The sequence below is a fragment of the Orbicella franksi genome, chromosome 2, assembly GCF_964199315.1.
Source record: "Orbicella franksi chromosome 2, jaOrbFran1.1, whole genome shotgun sequence".
Classification (NCBI taxonomy): domain Eukaryota; kingdom Metazoa; phylum Cnidaria; class Anthozoa; order Scleractinia; family Merulinidae; genus Orbicella; species Orbicella franksi.
In genome coordinates, this window is record NC_138146.1 from 4,692,209 (window position 1) to 4,712,997 (window position 20,789).

Sequence of the window (20,789 nt, forward strand, 5' to 3'; positions counted from 1 at the left end):
CAGTGTAGTTGTTTTAGAGAAATACGGATGATGTATTTTTTACTAAAAGTAAAAAGGAGGGTTTCAACAGTTCCAATGTGAGTTTTGAAATGACAATGGCCCGGCTATGGTAAACTCAAAACTGTTTAAACCTCGCGCGCTTTACTGACGCTTCATATTACATGTAAAATACAGTTGAATTCCGCTATCTCGAAACCTCAAGCTAAACGAACCGAGAAAAAGCTAACAAAGGAAAAGATAACGGGAGTCCAAGAAACCCGATAGTAAATGATTGGAACAAAACATACTAACATACCATGAGTAAGCCATCCCTGGCGAGAGGTACGCTACACTTCCGTTACACCAAGTGTGTTACTCTCAATGCTGCATGCCGCTGACAGGACTAAGAGAGAAACTGGCACTAGTCTGTTGCTTAGTACACTTTGACAAACAATATGGCGTCCGTTGTTGATACATATCTTCCTGTGAATCTGTGAGGTTTTTTGCTTTACCCGTGTAGAAATTACATATCAGGGTGGATCATTGCAACCTTGTGTAAAGGAGAAGAAGAAACGGAGCATTTGAGGCGTTAATCTTCGTCAAAACCGTCGACAATTTAGCGAGCTGAAAATATCATGGACCACAAACGTTTGTTGAGTTGTTGTGTGGAGGTGTTGGATTCTTTCAATCCAAGAATTCATGGCGTTTTAGAACACCTAAATTCTTGTTTAGCAACTAAATTGGTAAGGAATCGTTCTTCAATAATACGGAAATCAGTCTGGGAACTTACTTTTTAATGTTAAGGCGTAAACATTTTGCGTCAAGGCCGAGTTTTCTTTTCTTTTTCTTGTTTGATTATTGCCGGCTAATTTGATCTCTGATTTAATTCTGATCTGTTCAGGATCTTGCTGAAAGCGATGAATCATTTATAACAGAAGTTTTCTCGGGATGTGTGCAGTATACCAATATTCTGAAGGTTTGTGAGACTCATGAAAACTATGAAAACGTATAACTTCCACTGCAGCCGTAGCTAGATACAAGAATTGTACTCGTTACATTGTACTTCACAAGCTTCCAGGTGGTTGGCATAAGTCGATGAATTGCTCTAAGGGCTCAACGCTGTAGAGAAAGAATGTATGTTAGAGCAGTCGTAAATTATCAATACGATAAAAGTTTGCTAATACAGGGTTTAAATTTCAATTAAGTTATCCTCTTGTGGTTTCATTAGGTTGTTGTCGATGCATATTATGCCGAAGTGGGCAAGACCTCCCTTCGTGTCGACAGAAATGTTTATACTGGTGAGTTTATGTGTATTTGTAGTCACTTGCTCTTGCTCCCTTTATTTGATTAGCATGTAAACTACACCTATATAAGTTTATTCAGCAGAAAATAAACAAGAGTGAATTGAGTAGATGTAATTTTTAACATTGTACATCTCTCTTAAATTTCAGTATTGGTGTATTTAGCACTGTACAGACTTGATGAACTTGGGATTGCACATTTCAGAAAATTTGTTGTGAGCCATGAAGCAAATAAAATGTTCAAGGTAAGGGTGAGAAATATTTGTAGTGATTTTTTTTTTAAACACAGTCTACACTTGTTCAAGATATCAAGTGTAACTAACCCCTCACCCCACTGTTTGCTATGGCCATTTTACTGTTAAGATCTGTTACAAATCACATCAGAAATTTATTTCTTTCCTCTTTCCAGTTTCTGTCATTCTTGTTCAATGAAGAGAACATCACAACATGGATGAAACATGAGGTTAGCACACACAACAGCTACATGTATAATTATATTTTAATGTACATGTACTTCATTGTTAAAAACGCCCATGACTACATGTGTTTTTGTTGCTTAACTTGTGTAAAATGTCTCTTTTGACGTGCTCAACTCATCTTTCACAAGAGAGATAAGTCAGATTAATGTAAAGGGGCTATGTACAGCGTATTCATGGATGGTACATCATGAGAAAATAAGCATGAATTTGTCAACTTCATTGCTCTTTATCATAAACAAATTGTATTATTTCTGGTGCAATTTACAATGAACTTGGTCTTTTACATGTATATAATAATATTACCTCTTTAGTATGTTGATTTGTAGATAACCTTTGTACTGTACATCAGGAAAAATATTCAATGTGTGGTTCCAGAAAATAACCATACCCCCCCCCCCCCCCCCACAGAGGGTTATGGAAATTGTGAGGGGTAGGGGGGTCTGAAAGAGGTAAATTTCCGAAGGGGAGGGAGGCTACCAAAGGAGTTTTCTTTCCAGTGAGTTTGAAATGCGATTGAATGAACACTACCGTACTTTCCCAATTCAGGTAACCAAACCAACAGAAATGTTCCATCCATTGAGAAATAAATGTTAGATTCTTTGTCATATATTTTTCATGTTTCTGCCGACATCGTATGACAGACAGAAATCCTGAGTATTGTGTTTGTTGGATGTCAAGTTGAACAAAATGCCGACGAAGAGGTGCAGCCATACATGAACAATTAAGTTGATGATATTTTATACTTTGAAGATTGTGCTGTATTTAGCTTAAACGCAGCTCAGATGCTTTTTCCAGCATTAATCATGCCATCAATTAAAATGCGATTTGCACTTTGTTTATTTCGTTTGATACTCATACAAAATTATTCCCCCTTTCAGACTTGCCGTAACGAAGTTATCACATATTTTTCATTGTTATCCATGTAGTTAATAGTTTGCTTTAAGTGAACAAAGTCAATTCAAAGCCATTTGTCTTGAACTATAATTTATATGTGAACGTGGACGGCAAGGAGCGTTGTAATTGGAGCGGTAGCCAAGATTTCATTCAGTCTTTTATAGACTGACTGATCAATGCGTGTTTCTCGTATGAAATGTATGACAGTTCAAAAAACTAAGGCATAAAATGAATTTACTATCATTAACAAACTACAGAGACGAAGCGTATGACTTAATTGATGTATTCCTTTGGTGAAACAAAAAAATAAAGCGACATTCGGGAAACAGCTGTTTTGAAAAAAATGTTGCGTGACGACTTTACTGCGTGTGTAAAGTAATTCGATATGTTGTTTTGACCATGCATAAATTAAAACTTTGACTCGCTTATTTGAAAGAGCTTTATTTACGTTAAGAGATTCTTTTATGAAAACTTCCTTTAATGAAGAAAAAGTCAGCTGCTACGCCATTTGGGAGTGAAGCGCTTCTAAGTCAGTTGTTTATTAGTTTAAACACAGGTTCAAACATTTTAACATGACATGAAGAACGTGCCGCATCTGCAGTCTACGGTGAAAAAGTATGTCTTTCCCTACAATGTAACTATAAACAGCTGCGGCTAAATTTTATTACAATTAATGAGTTAAGTCTTGTTTTTTATGGATACGAAATTTCTGAGGGGTAGGGGGGGCCCAAGTAGAAAAATCATGGCAATTCCAGGGGGTAGGGGGAGTACTGTGAAGCCCCTTGGAATGGAAAATCCTTGGGGTAGGGGGTCAAACTAGAAAAAAACCTCCGTGGGGTGGGTATGGATATTTTCTGGAACCACACAAGACACAAATGTACATTTTAAGACTTAGCTCCTTTAAGTTGCATCAGTTCAAACAAGTATATAATATTTTTTTTCTTTTTTGTAATTGTTAGTGGTGTAAACATTATGAGCACAGCTATGTCCAAACAAACTTGATATCTCCCCTGCTGAGGCAAGTATTAATAATTTACTGACTATAATTGTTTTGTATGTACACATTGTGGACAGTTGATGGATAATGTAGGCTGTTATTAGGAACAGCAGACAGACAACGTGATTTGTTAAGTTATTTGTTTCTAATTGTTTTGACTGTCCAGGTGGTTACCAGAGTTGAATGAGCTTGTTAAGGATTTAGGAGATAAACTAGCAAACAAACAGAAGCCACGCAAACCAAAACCTGCCACAGGTAATGTTCAGTAAATGTCATGATTGTGTGTTGTGGTCCCATAAAATATCCTTAAGTACTACTCCTGCAGACATGATTTTTTGGGTTTGAATCCCCCACCCATTCAGCCTTACACTTTCTCAGGTGTGTCTACTCCCAAAAACTCTCCAATTTAAACCCTGGTTACTATAGATCCCAGACATTTGTTGAAATGGCCTTTTTTTCATGCCATTGCAAGCACCATTGGTTTCATTCACGTGATTCGAAAAAAGTGATCACATGATGATGAATTGAAATCATGATCATGTGATGAAAGAATCTCTGCCGTCAGAGAAGTTGCGTCACAGTCCATTTGCAAGTTTGATGAGCTTCGCACTTTCTAGCATGGTACAATCCAAGATTGTATGTTACAGAGAAGAGTTTGACAGATGCAAAATCTATCGCATGGATAAGATCTGCCTCGAAATTGGTACTTTTGAGGAATGTGCAATACATGTAGCTGTGCGGTGGTCATCTGCACCAAGAGATTTTGTCATCATCTGATCACTTTTTTGAATCACTTGAGTTAAACCAATGGTTATTATTGTTGTTGTTAGTTACTTTTAGTGTTTGTTTAACTTACAAGTAAGTATTTATTTGTTTTAGAACCAAAACCTTTTAACTTGACAAAACCCAGACCGAGAAGTGTTCCTATGCCAGAGAAGGTGAGTTGAGGTTTTACCATAAGTTCTAGACAACTGTTAATTTAAAAGCTCCTATGAACTTCATTTTGGTATCTTTTTGAGGGGTGGCAGGTGATAACATGTATTTATTTTCGTACTATAGTTGTCTTGGATATGGAGGGGGTTGTTAGAAAATTAAGTTATAGTGGTGAAGAAAGCAGTATGTACCCATTATTCTGGCTAAAAAAACCAATGTATAATAATCACCCGCAGACAATGACATGATAATGTAACAGAGATGTTTGTGCACATAGCCTGGTCGTCTAAGCCAACTTTTGTTTTGTTTTCAGATCCCAAAATTGAAAAAGTTGAGACAGGTAAGAATCTCGTAAGAGTACAAGTGTTCCCTGAGCAGTGTTTTGCTGTGGACGTTGACAACACGATGACAAAGTTACAGCAGTGAACTGCTGAGGGTTCAACAACTTCTCACCAGATAATGAAATAGTGAAGGGACAAAATTACCAATCATTGTCAACCTTTGCGATATAATAAATGTTGCTGTGTAATTACTGGATCATATCACCTGATGAAAACTAGCAGTAAGCAGCACTGTTGAAACAATGTGATCTCATTAATCAACATCACAAGTGACTACATCTTAAGACAAGCATCAATATTTTATTATAATTATGCTGTATTGTATCAACCACGTTCTTAACTACAATAACTGTTTTCATGACAGACAGACAGTGTATATTGCAGTTACTAAACAAGTGTACAGTTTATTGAAGTTATATGTAAGAATTTTTTTTCTTCATGTATTTATTGAAGGTTCCTCAAAGCACATATCGTACACCAGTTGAAGAAGATGTCATTGCTAAGATACGGGAAGAAAATCGAAAAAGAGCTGAGGTGAGTGTTCAGCATGCAAACCCTCCTTACGTTCTTCATACACACTCTGCATACATGTTAGGGAGAATTGAATGATTAACCCTCTTGTGGACTTTTTATGCAGAGGAATTGACTACATTTACCTGCAATTTTGCTATAATTTCCTTTGTTTTGTTAACAGGAGGAACTTATTAGATCTTCAGCTAGGCAACCAGCCTGTGCCAGCGCAGAGAAGTCAGACAAAGCCAAGAGAAGAATGAGAAGAATTATTGACGAGGAAAATTCCAAGTGAGTGGCTTTAAAGCCTTATGAAATAAGTGAATGTGTAGCTTAAAATATGGTGATTCTACTGATATCTTATGATGTTTAACAGATGCAGAGTTCTGCCATTTGTAGTTCTCTTATGTGACCTTACTCTAGTCTAGATAATTGATTTTTTTGTTTATTTATTGTTTATTATGGTGGCTTCATTTCGTAGATTTCTATTGTGAAGAGTATGATTTTAACCTGAGGGAGGCTGAACACCTGAAATGTTGTTAACTATTAAAGCTGGAACAGTCAATTCATCTTCATTCTCTTTAATTACACATATCTAATAATGAATAAATGGATGTAATACATGTAATAATTATTAAGGTGCAATTTTATTGATCAGAGGCAACATGTACAGACTGCACAATACAATGTACTGCAGGTACTTGACTATAATAATAATAATAATAATAATAATAATAGTAATAATTATTATCTTCATTATTATTATTATTTTTTTTTTTTGTTTGTTTGTTTTTCCACATGTAGATTACAGTTCAATAAAGTTAGGGCTCAAGAAATGCCTTCAACTACGGTGAGATATACATGTACATGTAATAACTGGGTCCTGTTTTTGTGGCATTCCATTCCCAATGGGGATTCAGAAGACAACACAGGCAAATTGAAGCAAAATCAGGGAATTTGCGTGATGGTCTGACTGTACTGTGTTACGTCGTAAAGCTTTAAAAACAAACATTAGACGCTCTGTGGGTATATTTCAGACAAGATCAAAGTTGTCACGATTATCATTAATAAGACTACCACCCGAGAAATAGAAATTACGGTTTGCGAGTTATCCCAATCAGAGAGAGAAACGTTGTCACGCTCTGAACAAATTCCTGAGGAAAAATCATGTATATTGAAGAAAAAAAAATCTGTAAAGTGGAAGCCTCCAACAGCAAGTAACTGAAGCCTCAGTAACATAAATTGTGACAAAAAGAGAAGGGCTTACATACATGTATGTGTAACTAATTTGCAATAGTCCAAACAAAACCTTGTTGCCAGTGACAGGCCAAGCGCTAATTAATAAATAATCAGGATTGGTCGAACATGGGACATCTTTGCATGCTGTGAATGGCTAATGCTATTTGCACATGCGCGAATTTGCTTTAAACATGTTTATTCATGCCCGTCCAGTTTTGCTGATACAACCAAGCAGTGTTTGTGATTTGTGTTTCTCTTTTTATTTTTATTTTTATTTTATTTTTTTTATTTTAGAGTGGGAACATTCCCATCAAGTTGAATGCGGCAACAATCATGAGGGAAGGAGTATTATTTCAGAAAAAAGAGGAAGAAGAACTGAAAAAGTACGAAAATTTGCATGTCAATAATTTGAGACTGTGCAATTACCCTGAAACATTCCTCTAGCATCCACTGATTGCTTCTTCTAATTTTACAGACTGTCAGAATATGAGAAGGGAGGGCGAGATGCATCAGAATTCTTAAAATGGCAAGAAAGCGTCAGAAAGGTAATAGATTTGTATTCCTATTTGTATAGCCACTTTGCAAGTACGAGAAATATGATTACATATTTACGCACCAATAGCAAATTCGTTTAAGTCTGTGAGAGGAAATTACTGTAAATCTTCGAATTATCGCCTCCCCTCAAATAAGCGCCCCCTTGGAATAAGCGCCCCTCCTATCGGCGCAAAATTTAAACTAAGTGCCTCCTCTCTCCCTGGTTTATATAAGAGTGCTGAGTTTTGGTCGCGTTCAATCACAAACAAGTGATTATCGACTCATTCAAGCAACTGCACATTGACCGTGGTAACGGATGGTAGTGAAGATCTGCTGATTCATTGCCTAAAGCCCAACCAACCTTATGCAGCAAGGATAGATCGGCTAAAGGGATTGTAATAATTATACGTAGTTCTTCAAGAGAGACAGGGTCCTTCTGAGGCCTCTGAGGGACTGACAGCTACATACACTACCAAAAAACTGTTCATATCTGACCATGATTTGGGAAAAATTAAACAAGCGCCACCGAATAAGCGCCCCGCGTCTTCTTCTAATATTGAATTTACGGATTTACGGTATTTGTGAGCAAAGGGTAAAGATTAAACTTGTCTAGTTAATTTTTGTTAAATATATTTTTGTGTTTCTTTGTAGAATGACTTGGAGGCTAAGCTGGCAGAAATAGAGAGAAGAAGATTGGTAAGGTTTCTTTTGATACGGTGTCTTAATCGAAGTTCGAGTTCTGTCCTTTCAACAGAAGCTTACCTTATCGGTAAATTTTCAGTCCGACTCAAATTTACAAGTTCAACAGATTGTCAACAACTGCATCTCAAAGTAATGACTTTTAAGTATTTACAGTACTTACCACAGACGAATGTTGCACAACAAATTTACGTAGAATGCTGCTGAATGAAACATCATTGCATTGGTGTAAAACGTGTGCCTTTTCACTTTTTATAGGAAGGAAAGTTGAGCTATGAAGAGGCCATACTTGCCAGACAAACGATGATCAAAGAAAACCAGCAACGGGTCATGGAAATGAAAGAAGAGGTAGGGATACTGTCATTTTGAAAATCTGAGAGTTGATTCCAACAAAATAAAATTGTACGCTATTCGTCTATATACGTTCCTGGAATTTAATATTTGATGGTTTTTTTTCCTAATACATGTAATCGTAGCCTGGGTCGTTTCGATAGTCCCCACTGACCGAGAGCCTGGAACAGACTATAGTTATCGTAGATTTCAAGACTGGGATTTCAGAAATCCCCTTCAACATATATATTGATTCCTGAAGTAATATTCTCCTATAGCACGCCATGTTTGAAAATAGCGGAAACGCCTCAAGCCTCACACTGGTTGCGTCAATTTTTGGTTCAGCTAAATTTGTTTTTTGGAGCTTTTTTAGCAAACGATACTGTTTCAAAAGCTTTTTTGACATTTCGCTGTACGGCTTGCTTGAAATTTTGTTACACTTTTTGATGTACATTTTTCTCTGTTCTCAGACCAGGGACATGATGCAAAAGCATTTTGAGAGGAGGACTCGAGAAGGAGAAGAAATGAGGTTTGTGGAATTTTTCCCGTTATATATATGAAGGGACTGTATGCCAGCTCAAGCTCCGAACTTTACTGCCTATACATGTTTGTTACGCGCCAGAAGTGATGGTTTCTCAACTGCGTACGCCGTGAAGGACTATCCTCTTTTAATGTGACATTGTGTGTGATCTTTTATAGAAAACTTGTCGAGCAAACTATGATGGAACATGAAAACACGAAAGAGGCTCGAAAGAAACTTCAAGAATACAAGCAAAAGCTGGGTAAGACAAGGACGTTGGGTTTCTTGATAAGAATTTAACTCTGTTGGTCTAGATATAGAGTTTATTTTCTGCATGGCATCGGTTTAAAACAGTTCTTTCAAATAAAAAGGTTTGTCTTATTCATCGACATTTCAGTTCAAGAAGTCAGCAAGGAAAGTCAAGAACTCATGCGTAAAGCCTTGGAAGAGGTATGTTCTGATTGCCTTTTTCTTTCTTTCTCTGTTGTTGTTGTTGTTGTTGTTGTTGTGTTTGCTTTATTTTTGTTTTTGTTTTGTCATTCGTCCTTACTTCATGGCTGGTGGGATGGGTGGATGGAGGAATTTGAAATTTAAAATCAAAGAAATACATTGACTATTTTAATTTTACAGGCTGAAGAGGAGATGAGACAAAGAGTGGCGCTGATTGCTAAGATACGAGCCATAGAAAGTGTGCCAGTCATTCGCTTTAAGGTATATTGTTATTTATATTATTTATTTATTTATTTATATTATTTACATTGTTACTACTCAAAAACCATTAATTGAAGTTAGCTAATCACACTGCGAAGCCTCCAGAGTTCCACTGATCCGTCCTTCAGAATATGGCGCATTTTCCCGCCAAAATTCACCTCTAGTTTACCAGTAGCCGCTCAATTTCCCCACTAATATCTTCCTCGTCCCTTCGACTGCCTCACAATTTCCCGCTAAAAGTAGTTTACTCCACACTTTCCCGGCAAAATATGCATTTTTTTCGCAGTGACACATTGACGTCATTTGTTTTTGTGTTCTTTTTGCAGCACGTGGACATCACGGAAACGTCAGGAGCTGGTCTTCTCAGTGAGATGTCCATAGCAGAGGTGAGCTGCTCGGTTTTTAAAAAAATTGTATAAGAAGGCTGTTCAAAGGACCGTGTCATTGTTTCTGGGTGGCGAGATGACCTCATGATGACCCAAATTCCTTCCTCCGCGGGCATCTTTCGAGGCCTGGCCAAAGTCACTGTGTTGCCTTGTTTTTTAGCATGAGATTTCCCTTTCACCCTCTGAAGTAAATGGAAACCAGCGAATTTTGAGATCAACTTTTGAGATAAAATGCTGGGGTTTCCTGCTATAGACTTGCATTCTACCATAAGGAAAGGAAGAATTTTCTTAGTCAGTCCATGCTGCACATGCGATTTAACACACATGCCTTTTGTAAACCGTTCTCTATTTCATTGCAAAGATTCAAATTCACAGTGAAACTTTTATTTCATGGTAGTAACCGACTAATCTTTTCCTTCCTTAGCTGCGAGAAAGGTTGGCCTTACTTAAAATTGCCGAGAAAGAAGACGAGGAGGAAAAACGAGACACTATACTGAAGTCCAAAGTGGTGAGTGTTAGTGGAGAACGATAAAAAATAAAAACAGGACGTCAAACAGGCGAATGTTTGAGCCAACCAATAGCCTCACTAGTTACCCTCTGCTATTTTTGAATTTGTAGTCTGTTCACAGAGGATTTTTTTCTGACTTGTAAGAAGTAATGTCATTGTTTTGGATTGTTTTAACAGAAGAAAGATCAGTTCCTGATGGACACTTTAGAAACTATCGCCAAACACCGAGCAGAGAAAGGAAATGAGGCAGCCATCCAGTGAGTGGTACTTTATATCTGATTATATGACGTACGTCGCCAGGACCTTTCGTCGCTTTGGGGACTAAGCTGGAAATTTTTATTTCCCTGACATTAACGTTGAGACATGTGAAATACCCCAGTACATACAGTGTAGTAATACATTTTTGTGATGAATTTAGACTTGAAGGAAAGAAGCGACAAAAGAAACCAGAGATTAAGGATCCAAAGTTACAGGAACTGCAAGAAAGACTGGAAGCTAGGAAAGTGGGTAAGTGAAATCCGAGAAGGCTTCTGTCAGTTTTCTCGCGTAGTACTTGATTTATAAAGCCAAAAATGTAAGGCATACATTAAGTAAATGATGGGGAATGGTTGTGAAGTAAGAAAAAAAAAACGCGAAAGGTTTACTTTCTTCCGAGGAACTAACCAATAGAAACGTTTCGGTTATGTGACTCGTGCAAGGTGTATTTCAACCTCGAGCCCAGGCTCTCTTGACAAGGGAGGCAAGGGAGAGAGAGCCTGGGATTAAGATTGGGTGTATTTACGCAAAACAAAAGATTGTACACTGCACGGTTGTAGACTTCCCAACATAAATCTTGCTTTGGTGTTTGCTGGGCTTCATGACCATTTCTCCCCCGTCCGAGTTCATTGCATCACAGTGACACTTAATGCTTTGCAATAATCATACAGTATTTACAATGGTAATTGAACTGAGTGGAGTGCAATTTGGTCTGAAATCATACGCGTGATTTCAAAATTGAACGAGCGCGCAGCGCGAGTTCGATTTGAAATCACAAGTATGATTTCAGACCAAAATTGCACGATCCGAAGTTCAGGTGCCACTTTATTGATTCCATTTTGAAATCGCACAATTTTATCGCCTTAAATGTTAGATTCAGTAGCCGGCGTTAAAATAGCGGAACCGGAAACGGCTTGACATCTCATTTAGTATGCAAAACGATGTCATGTGACAAAAACTCATTCGAGCATAACACAGAAACAAGCAGTTCTGAAGTCTGAACGAAAACAGTGTACTTCATGCATCAAAGTTCAATTATCGTCCCCTGAATCAATGATGGAAGACCTTCCTTTTCTTCTGTGAATGAGGCTGAGACTTCAAGTTGTCTTTGGAGAAGGAATTCAAAGGTGCAGCTAGTGTAATTCTGCGATGGATTACTTTTGAGTTGTGAAATTCCCGCGAGTGCACAATGCCCAGTGGATAGTTTTTCTCTTTTAAATACCGTTCAATGGCACTATGCATGATTTTAAGGGATTCCAGCTCGTAAGTATCTCCGTTTCTTTTTGTGACCTCGGCGTAGAATGTAATACTGAAGACCTTGTCAAGTTCTTGCGGGGTCGTTTGTTTCAAGATATTTTCAAGATGGCGGGGCACCAGCTTCGGAAGACGTTCATTCATTCACTGTTTTGTGGAGCGGGGCGTATTTTGACTACGTATGTTTATTCACAGCGACAGAGTTGAGCTCTTGTATTGCTTCGTTTGAAACTACCGGAAACCTGGAAACATCTACCTTCTTGAGATGGCCCTGAATTTGTTGTGTGGTTCTCGTTTGCTTGTGTTTTGTTGGACGGATCTTGAGCAGATGCTGAAGAAAAATCGCCAGAAAATTCGTCAAAATGGACACTGAATGTTGGAAACTTCCCGTAAAGTAGGTCTTCAGCCTGAAGGAGCTCATAATCGTCATTCAGAAACTGTAATTAAATTCGTCAAATGTTTTGAAAAACAACCACAACAACGACAAAGTTTTAGCGATAAAAGTTGCAAAATTCGCCACACAATGGCTTTTTGTCTTTCATTTCCTGAAATTTTATTGCTTACTTTAAACTAACCTTTAAATCTGATTGGTTGTTTTGTCTTACTATCCTATTCTCATTGGCTGAGAAAAAGATGCGATTTAGAGCAAAAAATGGTGCGATTCGTGAATAAATCGCACTGCTGAAAGCCAATCAGATTGCAAGGATAACCAGTGATTTCAAAATGAATTTAATAAATACTTAAATTCACCGTACCATAGTTTTGCTTGTTAGTTTTTCAACATTTCTCCATTTTGGTCCTTTTCTTAATTGCTTTTTGTTCTTTTGTTTATCCATAGAACGAAAGAAGGAAAGTGAAAAGCTGGCAGTTGTTCCAAAAAAGAGCTCAGCTAGAAGACAAAAGGCTCTGCAGACAGAGAAGGTTTGTCAATTCAGTTTGTAGCATCGAGCGCCGACTGACAGCTTCTTTGACATTTATGGCATGTTTGACAAGATGACATTTACACTTTATATAACAGATGTCGGACAGGCTGGTGAAATTTTCATTTTCCTCGCTCTCGAATCTGAGGGTTGTTTTTATGCTTTTCACAAAGTGAGAATTGTTGCATGTAACTACTCTCTAATTAAGTCCGTGGTTCATTAATTTCCACAATTCCTTTGTCTTTGTCTTTTGGGCGCGATACAAGAGGGTAGGGTAATGAGAAAACAGGATGCGCCTGTGGACAGACTAGTGGAGTATACGGGTTGTAAAGTTTAACAATGACGTTGAATTTTTTTCAGGCTGCTCTAGAGAAAATGAGATGGAAAGAACTTGAGCAAACAAGAGAAAAAGCAGCTAAACTTCGAGGAGATGGCTTAGCGAGTAGAAACTCTGCAGGCGTCCGACCTGTAACAACTCTGAGGTGAGAAAAAGAACGAAGCAAGGAGGCAACTGGGATGGAAGTTATACTTTATGGTAAAACGAAGTTAAAATTTCGATTACAATTCCTGGGCTTATGGACGCTTGTTATTTTGTAAGAATACTTTTTTTTATGTACGATTCCGTATTGAGGCTGAGATTGGCGAAGTTTTTGGAATAGACTATGGGATATGCCCAAGGCTGGGATTTATTTAAGAACAGTACAGTTTTTTGTATCTTTATGTTCACATTGGAACTGAATTGCGTTTCTTCCCACAAAAAAGAGTACTTGGCATCAGTTCCTTTAGGCTCTACCCGAGAGAATAGATAAATAATGGTGAAAGTTTAGAATGCGGGTGGCGGGGGAAGAGGGATGGGGGGCTTGCCTTCGATGGACTAGCATCCTATCCAGGGCGGACAATGCCCTTCGCCATATATTGCTACAGTAATCGGAGTTGAACTTCGTTACTGTTGAACTGACTGACTCATCTGTTATACTTATGATATATGAGAACTGATATGTTAGCTTATTTTATAACATGATTGTTTTCTTTTTCCAGAAACCAGCGGACCACAACAAAGATTGCATCTTAGATACAACTACTATTACAATTATTTACATTCACTAGAACGATATTTGCTTCCCGTAATAAATTGCACGGCTTCAACGTTGAAAAATGTAATGGGTTGTTCTTGCTACAAGCCTTTATACAAAATTCCTACAGATACACAGTAGTTTATTGCAGGTCTGCTTCGCCGCCCCCCCCCCCCCCCCCAAACACTTTCCCAAGCTCCGCGTGATCGTAGAAGCCTCATACTGCAGATTATTTCCTGTATAATACGAGAGCCTGTAAAAAGCGCCGACGTAGACTTGAAATTGGCGTGGGAAAAGGTTGGGTGTATCTTGTGGTACTGGTAATAGTTGTGAAAGCTTTTCATATGTTTAAGTTCACGAGGCGCAACATACCTCACTAAGTGAAAAACCTTTTCACGATAGATTATGTTGGGAGCAAAGAGAAACTAGCTGCCAGATAAAGCGAATGCTTTGCGATGCCATTGCTATATTACAGTGTTACTGTCCAAAAGGCCACTTTGGGGTGACTGGGGGGTTGACTAATAGCAACATGACGTTTTTGCGTCATATTGCGGTTAAAATTACTCAAGGAACCCTTTCTATACGCACAAAAACAGGTCCGTTCCAAGTTTGCCCTGATAGTTTACAGGGTAGTTTGTACACGTGTTCTACAGCGCCGCATGTGAAGAATTCCAGTTTAGTCATTTTCCTCGCTTTCGAATCTACTTCTCACTGGACTTTGACGAAGAGCCAAGTTCTGTCTTCTCCATTTGATTCTGCGATTCTGGAACCAGATTTTAACTTGTGTTTCATTGAGGCCCAGGTCAGCCGCGAGATAGAACCTTTGTGTGCCAACAATATACTGTTGACGGTCAAACTCCTTTTCCAGTCGTTCGAGCTGATCTGCCGTGAAGATTGTACGCTTCCGTTTCGACCTGCAATTTACTTCCATCTTCCAGTCTCTCTCGTTGGTCTGCAGGAAACTTTCTAAAAGAAACCAAGTACATATTTGTAATGCGTCTGTGGAAACAACTGAAAGTGTGCTCTCTCGAAAAATCAGTTAGACAGCAAATCGAAAATTTTACCGTTCTGAACACTCTGAGGCCCTGTCCAAACTAGGCTGGAGAAATTTGAAAACGGCGTTTTCACTCTGAAATTGTTTCAAAGGTTTTCCGTCCAACTACGCCAGAGAGATTTAAAAACGCAGCAATTACGGTCATTTTAGATTTGTGTTTGAGGAAACCTCGGGCAGAGAAATCACGTGATTATCGTGATGTCATCGTTCTCGCGAAGCTCCGTTTTCAAAATGTTTTCCGTCCACACGAAAACGCAAAGCCGGCGTTTACAAATTCCTCCGGTTATAGGAGAGCATTTTCGAAAAGCTCCGTTCAAAATGTTTTCCGTCCACACGAAAACGCAAAGCTGGCGTTTTCAAATTGCTCCGGTTTGAAGAACGTTTCGAAAAGCTCTGTTTTCGTGACAGACTAGTGTGGACGGTAGGCCTGACCGTAGAAATAAAGCTGCGTTTTCAAATTTCTACGGCGTAGTGTAAACGGGGCCTAAAGCTGTAAGAGCCGAGTTTTAAATTTCCAGACAATTAAAATCTTTCGAGTCTCCGATCTTTCTTTCTTCTACATCTTGTATCGATCAGTGAAAACCTAAGATTATCTCCTCCTATCCTGTATTGCTCTAATTAGTTTACCGCAATACTGAGTCCCGTATCCCTATAATCTTCCCCCAGATATCCCATATTCCGATGATGCCTAATCAGCTATTAATCCCCCTCCCCCCCCCCCCCCCAAATAAAAATTCGTCGACGATGTGATCAAGTGACTGAGCAGTAAGGGAACATTCCTTGGAGATGACAAACAACTCCCTCCGTCGAGAAAGGAGTACAGATAAGGTACTAATGATGAGCCACAACGCCAAGCCTACAGGTAACAATATATATGGAGTAAAAAGCGAAAACTACTACCTTGAATTGGTTGAAATGTAGACAGCAAACTTTTTACACCGACTTTATGGCGGGAAACTTCAGACGGCTTCGGTAGTTCTCTTGAAATGGCGGGAAAAAGCACGCGGTAGGCACCAGTCTTGAGCGATGTAAATCGTGAAGAGTGCGTAGCTAGGCTACTTGAACTTATCTGCTCCGGCAAAAAAGGGTTACAATTTGAAGCAGAAGTTGGGTACGAAGAAGGAACAGCCGCCTGAAAAGCTTGTAGTTGGCTCTGACAGCACTCTTCGGTGCAGTATGGAACAAAAACATAACCTCGAAGACCAGTTTGCTCGAGATCCATCTCTCGGGTGTGTTGAAGTTACTGAGTCCAAAGAAAGATCAACGACTCGATTTATTGTAGAGTTGAAGATCAGAACGATAAACTGAACCGGTAATGACTGTGAAGTAGGGAAATAAAAAGGTAATTACGCATCGTTATTTCATGTCGGCAAATCCACCTTGAGCTATTAATCGAGAATATGACGTGACAAAGACAAGTGATCAAGCTATTTAGCTCTGTAATTATAACACCACTGAGATCAATGGTTAAGATACCAGCCACATCTGCCCCCGTATTGACATGAGAACCCGCATGTTGATCAGAAAGACTTGAATAAGCACCATATCACACCAAAATTATATTCCCTCCCAGGTGAAAAAAAAAAAAACGAAAATAGCACTGTTGAAACACCCCATACAAAAAGTTCAAGCAAAATTCGAACTTGGTTCCATTACAATGGTAACAGTATTTCGCACATAGTAGCTCATTTCAATTTACTGATATTTTGAGAATAACATGATGTACAGTCGTGATTTTTTTTTTAATAATGACCAATTACGTGTTTTTACGGACATCATATGTTGCCTCAGGCGAATGACTTTTTCCTAATTAGTTTCTTGAATGAGGCTGTAAGTGCCACTTAACGTTTTAATAGTTATATTGTGCTTAAAACCTCGTTCAGTGTTGCTTATCTAAAGACAATTACCCATGTAGTCGAGAAAAAAATTGGGCTTCAATTGTGGAAAAATTACGAGAATAAAAAACTATTGAAGAAAATTGAATCGTTTGAGAACAAGAAAAGGTCTATAAATACCGCCAAAAATGTATTTTAGTGAACGCAGTTTCAGAATGCTGCAAACCAAAATGTAATGTAAGTTGACGAGTCATATAGTTTACGTTTCTTAGCAAGCCATATTTGCTTTTTGTAAAACATAGAGTTAAAATTAAAAGGGTCTCTAATTTGATTTGTTCTCCATCACTAATCATAACTCTTGTAATCAAGTGTAAAAAACATTCTGGTCTTGTAAGCAACCACCCATCGTTTCTTCAAAAATCTTAATTATGTTGTCAATCCGCGACGAAGTAGACAAACGCTGGCGAGTTCCTCCCGAGTAATGATGTGACTGTTCATTGAAAAACTGAGTGGGCGTGTAGTTAAACCGTAAAGACCCTTCTTCAGTTTAGTGTACTAGAACAAGGAATTACTTTTTGCCCCTGCTGCAGTCTAAAACCATTAATTTATACTCTCTTCCACATGGTTTTCTCATCAGTTTTTTTTTTAAATTATTTTAGTAACTCATACACAGGGCTGCTGCTTCGTTAATACACTTCGTGATATAGGCAATTAAAATTGTATATTCACGAGCTGCTAAATTTTGTTTCACGTGGTAAACCAATTCCCTGTTCAGGGCAGGAGCCAGCAAAAAGTTGTGACTAAGGCAATATCAATGTCCATGGAAAAATTATGACTGATGTCCATGGTGAAATTCTCGTCCTAAGTATTAAGGGTGTTTCCAATGACTATAAACAACAAAAACGAAAAAAACATGACTGAAGCAAGTGCCATGGTTTGCCTGTTACTAGCTGCATGTGTACGATCGTACTGTTTCTCACTAAAGCAGTCAGAAATTTAGGCACCGTCCACAATACGCTGGAGACTTTAAAAACGCAACAATCGCCGCCGGTTAATTTGGATTTGTGTTTGAGGAAAACATCGGTCAGGGAAATCACATTATAATCGTGACGCCATCGTTTTCGAAAAGCTCCGTTTTCAAAACGTTTTTGTCCACACGAAAACGAAAATCCGGTGTTTTCAAATTCCTCCGGTTTGAAGCGGCTTAAAAAACGGATTAGTGTGGACGATAGGCCTAACTTTAGAAAGAAAGCTGCGTTTTCAAATTTAATTCTCGTTTGAGTTCCTGTAATATGTAGAAGCGATTTAATCTATTTGTGATGACTGCAAAGTCTGGTGGTCACGGTACCTGTAACATGAAAATCCACAAGATGCTTTCTTTTTCATTAAAAGTGTCACGTCCCATTATTGAATACCTGCTCCATGGACAAAAGAAAAATATAGTTTTTCTAGTTCACATCTGCTGACAATAGCAACAAATCAGTTCTCTTACAATAACTGACAGTTTTTATTGATCCTTCTTAAATGAACAGCACTCAACAACCAAGCTATCTGACGGTTCCCGGGTTCAGACGTTGAAAAACTCGTGTTATTCAGTATTTAAGAATGGGGAAATCTTAAAAGGCTTAACCACGAAAACACTTTTAACAATTAGCCTACCTTTAAACATTTTGAACCAGTGATCATTGGTTAAAAAGCCCTCTATGTGAAAACGTTCGTCTTTTCTTGAATGTTTTATTTTTTGTCAAATTTTGATCCCAGTTTTAATTATTTCTTATTCTTTCAATTTGTAAGTTGTTGATCTGTTTGTAAAATAATGACTCATTGACAGACCAATACATACAAAAAAAATCCCGGCTTTTAGAGGGGACGTGTTTATGTGTTCATTTCTGCTTGTGTTGGCTTGTTTCAGGTGACGATATTCAATATATTGAGCAAGAATGAAATGCTTCGCCACATCCTAGAAAAACCTAGAAAAGAACAGCAAGTGTTGCCGTGGCTGAATTATTTTAATATTATATAGCTAGCAATATAAACAAAACTACTGGTGCTGCTTTATTAGAGCGGTTTTCATTTGAATGTCGAAAAGTAATTTGTTTTTGCATCAACTACGCTTCACGATTTTCTTAACAAAACTCGCGCCACTGTTTCAACCAATCAGAAGTAAAACCAAAACCATTTGTGACTCACTCCCACTCGATTTCCCGCGCTATGCGTCAGCTACATGTAATGACTTCGAGTTTTGATTGGTTCAACGTATTGTCTGTGCCCTTTGTGATTGGCTAGAGTGATTACTTTGGTTTTGGTTTTACGACACTCAGTTGAAAACTGCACTAAAGAGATAGCTATTTAGAAAATTGGTACAAGTCTATACTATCGTGCCGTTTCCGGATTCCTCAATTATTTAACGATGCACTACGAAAGGGAAACTTTGCAACCCATTATTTTACCATATTTTATATATATTTTTCTCTCCTTTCCTCGCGACTTCATATGACTGATAAAGTCGCCGATAAGGTGAGAGCAGCATTTCCACAATTTTTCATATCATCTAATATAAAACTGAGTTATTTTGGTCAGTTGTTCAATATTTTTTCTTTGTTTGTTTGTTTGTTTGTTTGTTTTTTGTCTCTGAACACTTTTTAGCCTATAGTTCTACCCTGCAAACCAGTCAAATATCTTGGACTTATATCGATATATTTATATTTTCGTCTGTCGTATCAGCTAAGTTGCTCCTTATTACCCCTATCACGTTTAGAGAATCAACGAAAAGCGGACACGAAGCTAAGAACTGACTTTATATGAGAAGTGCTAGTCGTTGTGTTTATCTTATGTGAAGTTTTGCCTTCCCAATAAAGAAAGGACGCAAAAATGTTTCCTGACTATGTTGTACAGGGAATGCTTCCTTGAAGCTTTTTAGCCACTCAAAAAAACATTAAGGCCACAATGCTAATGTAAGCTTAACTGCATAATTTTTCTCTACACCTTTTAGCCAAATATGTTAGCGGAAACTTCAAAGCCCAAAGCCTAAAACCAAAACCAATTTCCCAAAAATAGCAACCAGGTAAATCAGGCCCCAGTTATTGGAAGGCCGGCTGAATAACACTATCCACCGGATAAATTGCTATCCAGTGGATAAGTGTTTACAAAATAAACCGCGTTATTCGCTGGATAGTGATTTATCCGGCGAATAACATTATCCACCTTTCTAACAACTCGGGCCAGAACTGTAGTTGCAGCGGAGTATTTCTCACGTCCTTTTGATGATGAATTTGAGTAAAGTGACAGACCAAATATACGCTTTGTTTTCCTTATCAGTTTGAATATCAGCCAAAAAGTCCCAGGAGCATAAATTAGTTTGTCGTCAGCAATATTGCTTTGCAGTTTCAGCTGCCCAAACATTTTTTCTACCTCAAAAAATGAGAGATTTTCGATTGACCCTTGGCTAGAATGGGTTTCAGTCTTTCTCTGAAGTTTGTCATCTCTCTGTTACTCTGGAAAATTGACAGTCAAAACGATGATTTGAATCATTCTTCCATTTCAACTCATTTGTTCCGTTCTGAGCGAACCCCTATTATTAGCTATAGATCGGCAAACAAAACTGCTTTATTCCCAAAACGGACCTGTTACTCAATATGCAACTAAGTAACAAATGCAGTGAAAAAAAAATAAAGAAAAAGAAATTGTATTTAAAAACATGCCTCGCGTATATTAAACGGTGCCTGAGTCTAGGGTTTGTACAAAATGTTGTCAAACCTTTTCTTCTACCATGTGGATCTTGAGCGTTGAAAAACACTGGTATTTCATGTATTTTCAGAAAACGGCGACTTGGAAGGTTCGTGCCAGAAACTCATGTGGAATCGAAGCAATCCCTGAAAAAAAAAATCAATTTTTCAACCCAAAATCATTTCTAGATCTAGCGTAAATGACTAATTTTGGAGTCTTTTAGAAGTGTTATGACATGAAATTTAGTGCTGCACTTTGTACCGGTATTTTTGTAGTTCAAATAAGTGTCGTTTTTTTTTTCGTAGCTCTTT

General features: G+C 38.1%; 2 protein-coding genes across 2 annotated transcripts; one reads left to right on the forward strand and one right to left on the reverse strand.

The window, feature by feature from the left end:
• Nucleotides 1-404: 404 nt before the first annotated feature.
• Nucleotides 405-14,028, forward strand: LOC145477838 (cilia- and flagella-associated protein 99-like). Its single transcript, XM_081455681.1, has 27 exons — nucleotides 405-722; nucleotides 881-955; nucleotides 1,208-1,277; nucleotides 1,431-1,525; nucleotides 1,690-1,743; nucleotides 3,613-3,671; nucleotides 3,817-3,905; nucleotides 4,530-4,588; nucleotides 4,897-4,923; nucleotides 5,378-5,458; nucleotides 5,619-5,725; nucleotides 6,239-6,284; nucleotides 6,968-7,056; nucleotides 7,149-7,218; nucleotides 7,859-7,903; nucleotides 8,165-8,254; nucleotides 8,707-8,765; nucleotides 8,936-9,018; nucleotides 9,154-9,206; nucleotides 9,387-9,467; nucleotides 9,794-9,853; nucleotides 10,278-10,361; nucleotides 10,539-10,618; nucleotides 10,780-10,868; nucleotides 12,709-12,791; nucleotides 13,151-13,272; nucleotides 13,829-14,028. Exons 1-27 carry the CDS (start codon nucleotides 615-617, stop codon nucleotides 13,860-13,862), a joined length of 1,992 nt encoding a protein of 663 aa, XP_081311807.1. The 5' UTR covers nucleotides 405-614; the 3' UTR covers nucleotides 13,863-14,028.
• Nucleotides 14,029-14,050: 22 nt separating this feature from the next.
• LOC145477839 (homeobox protein MOX-2-like) lies at nucleotides 14,051-16,575 on the reverse strand. The gene is made up of 2 exons (XM_081455682.1): nucleotides 15,818-16,575; nucleotides 14,051-14,829 (listed from the first exon to the last, which is right to left on the reverse strand). Exons 1-2 carry the CDS (start codon nucleotides 16,137-16,139, stop codon nucleotides 14,540-14,542), a joined length of 612 nt encoding a protein of 203 aa, XP_081311808.1. The 5' UTR covers nucleotides 16,140-16,575; the 3' UTR covers nucleotides 14,051-14,539.
• Between the last annotated feature and the right edge of the window lie 4,214 nt (nucleotides 16,576-20,789).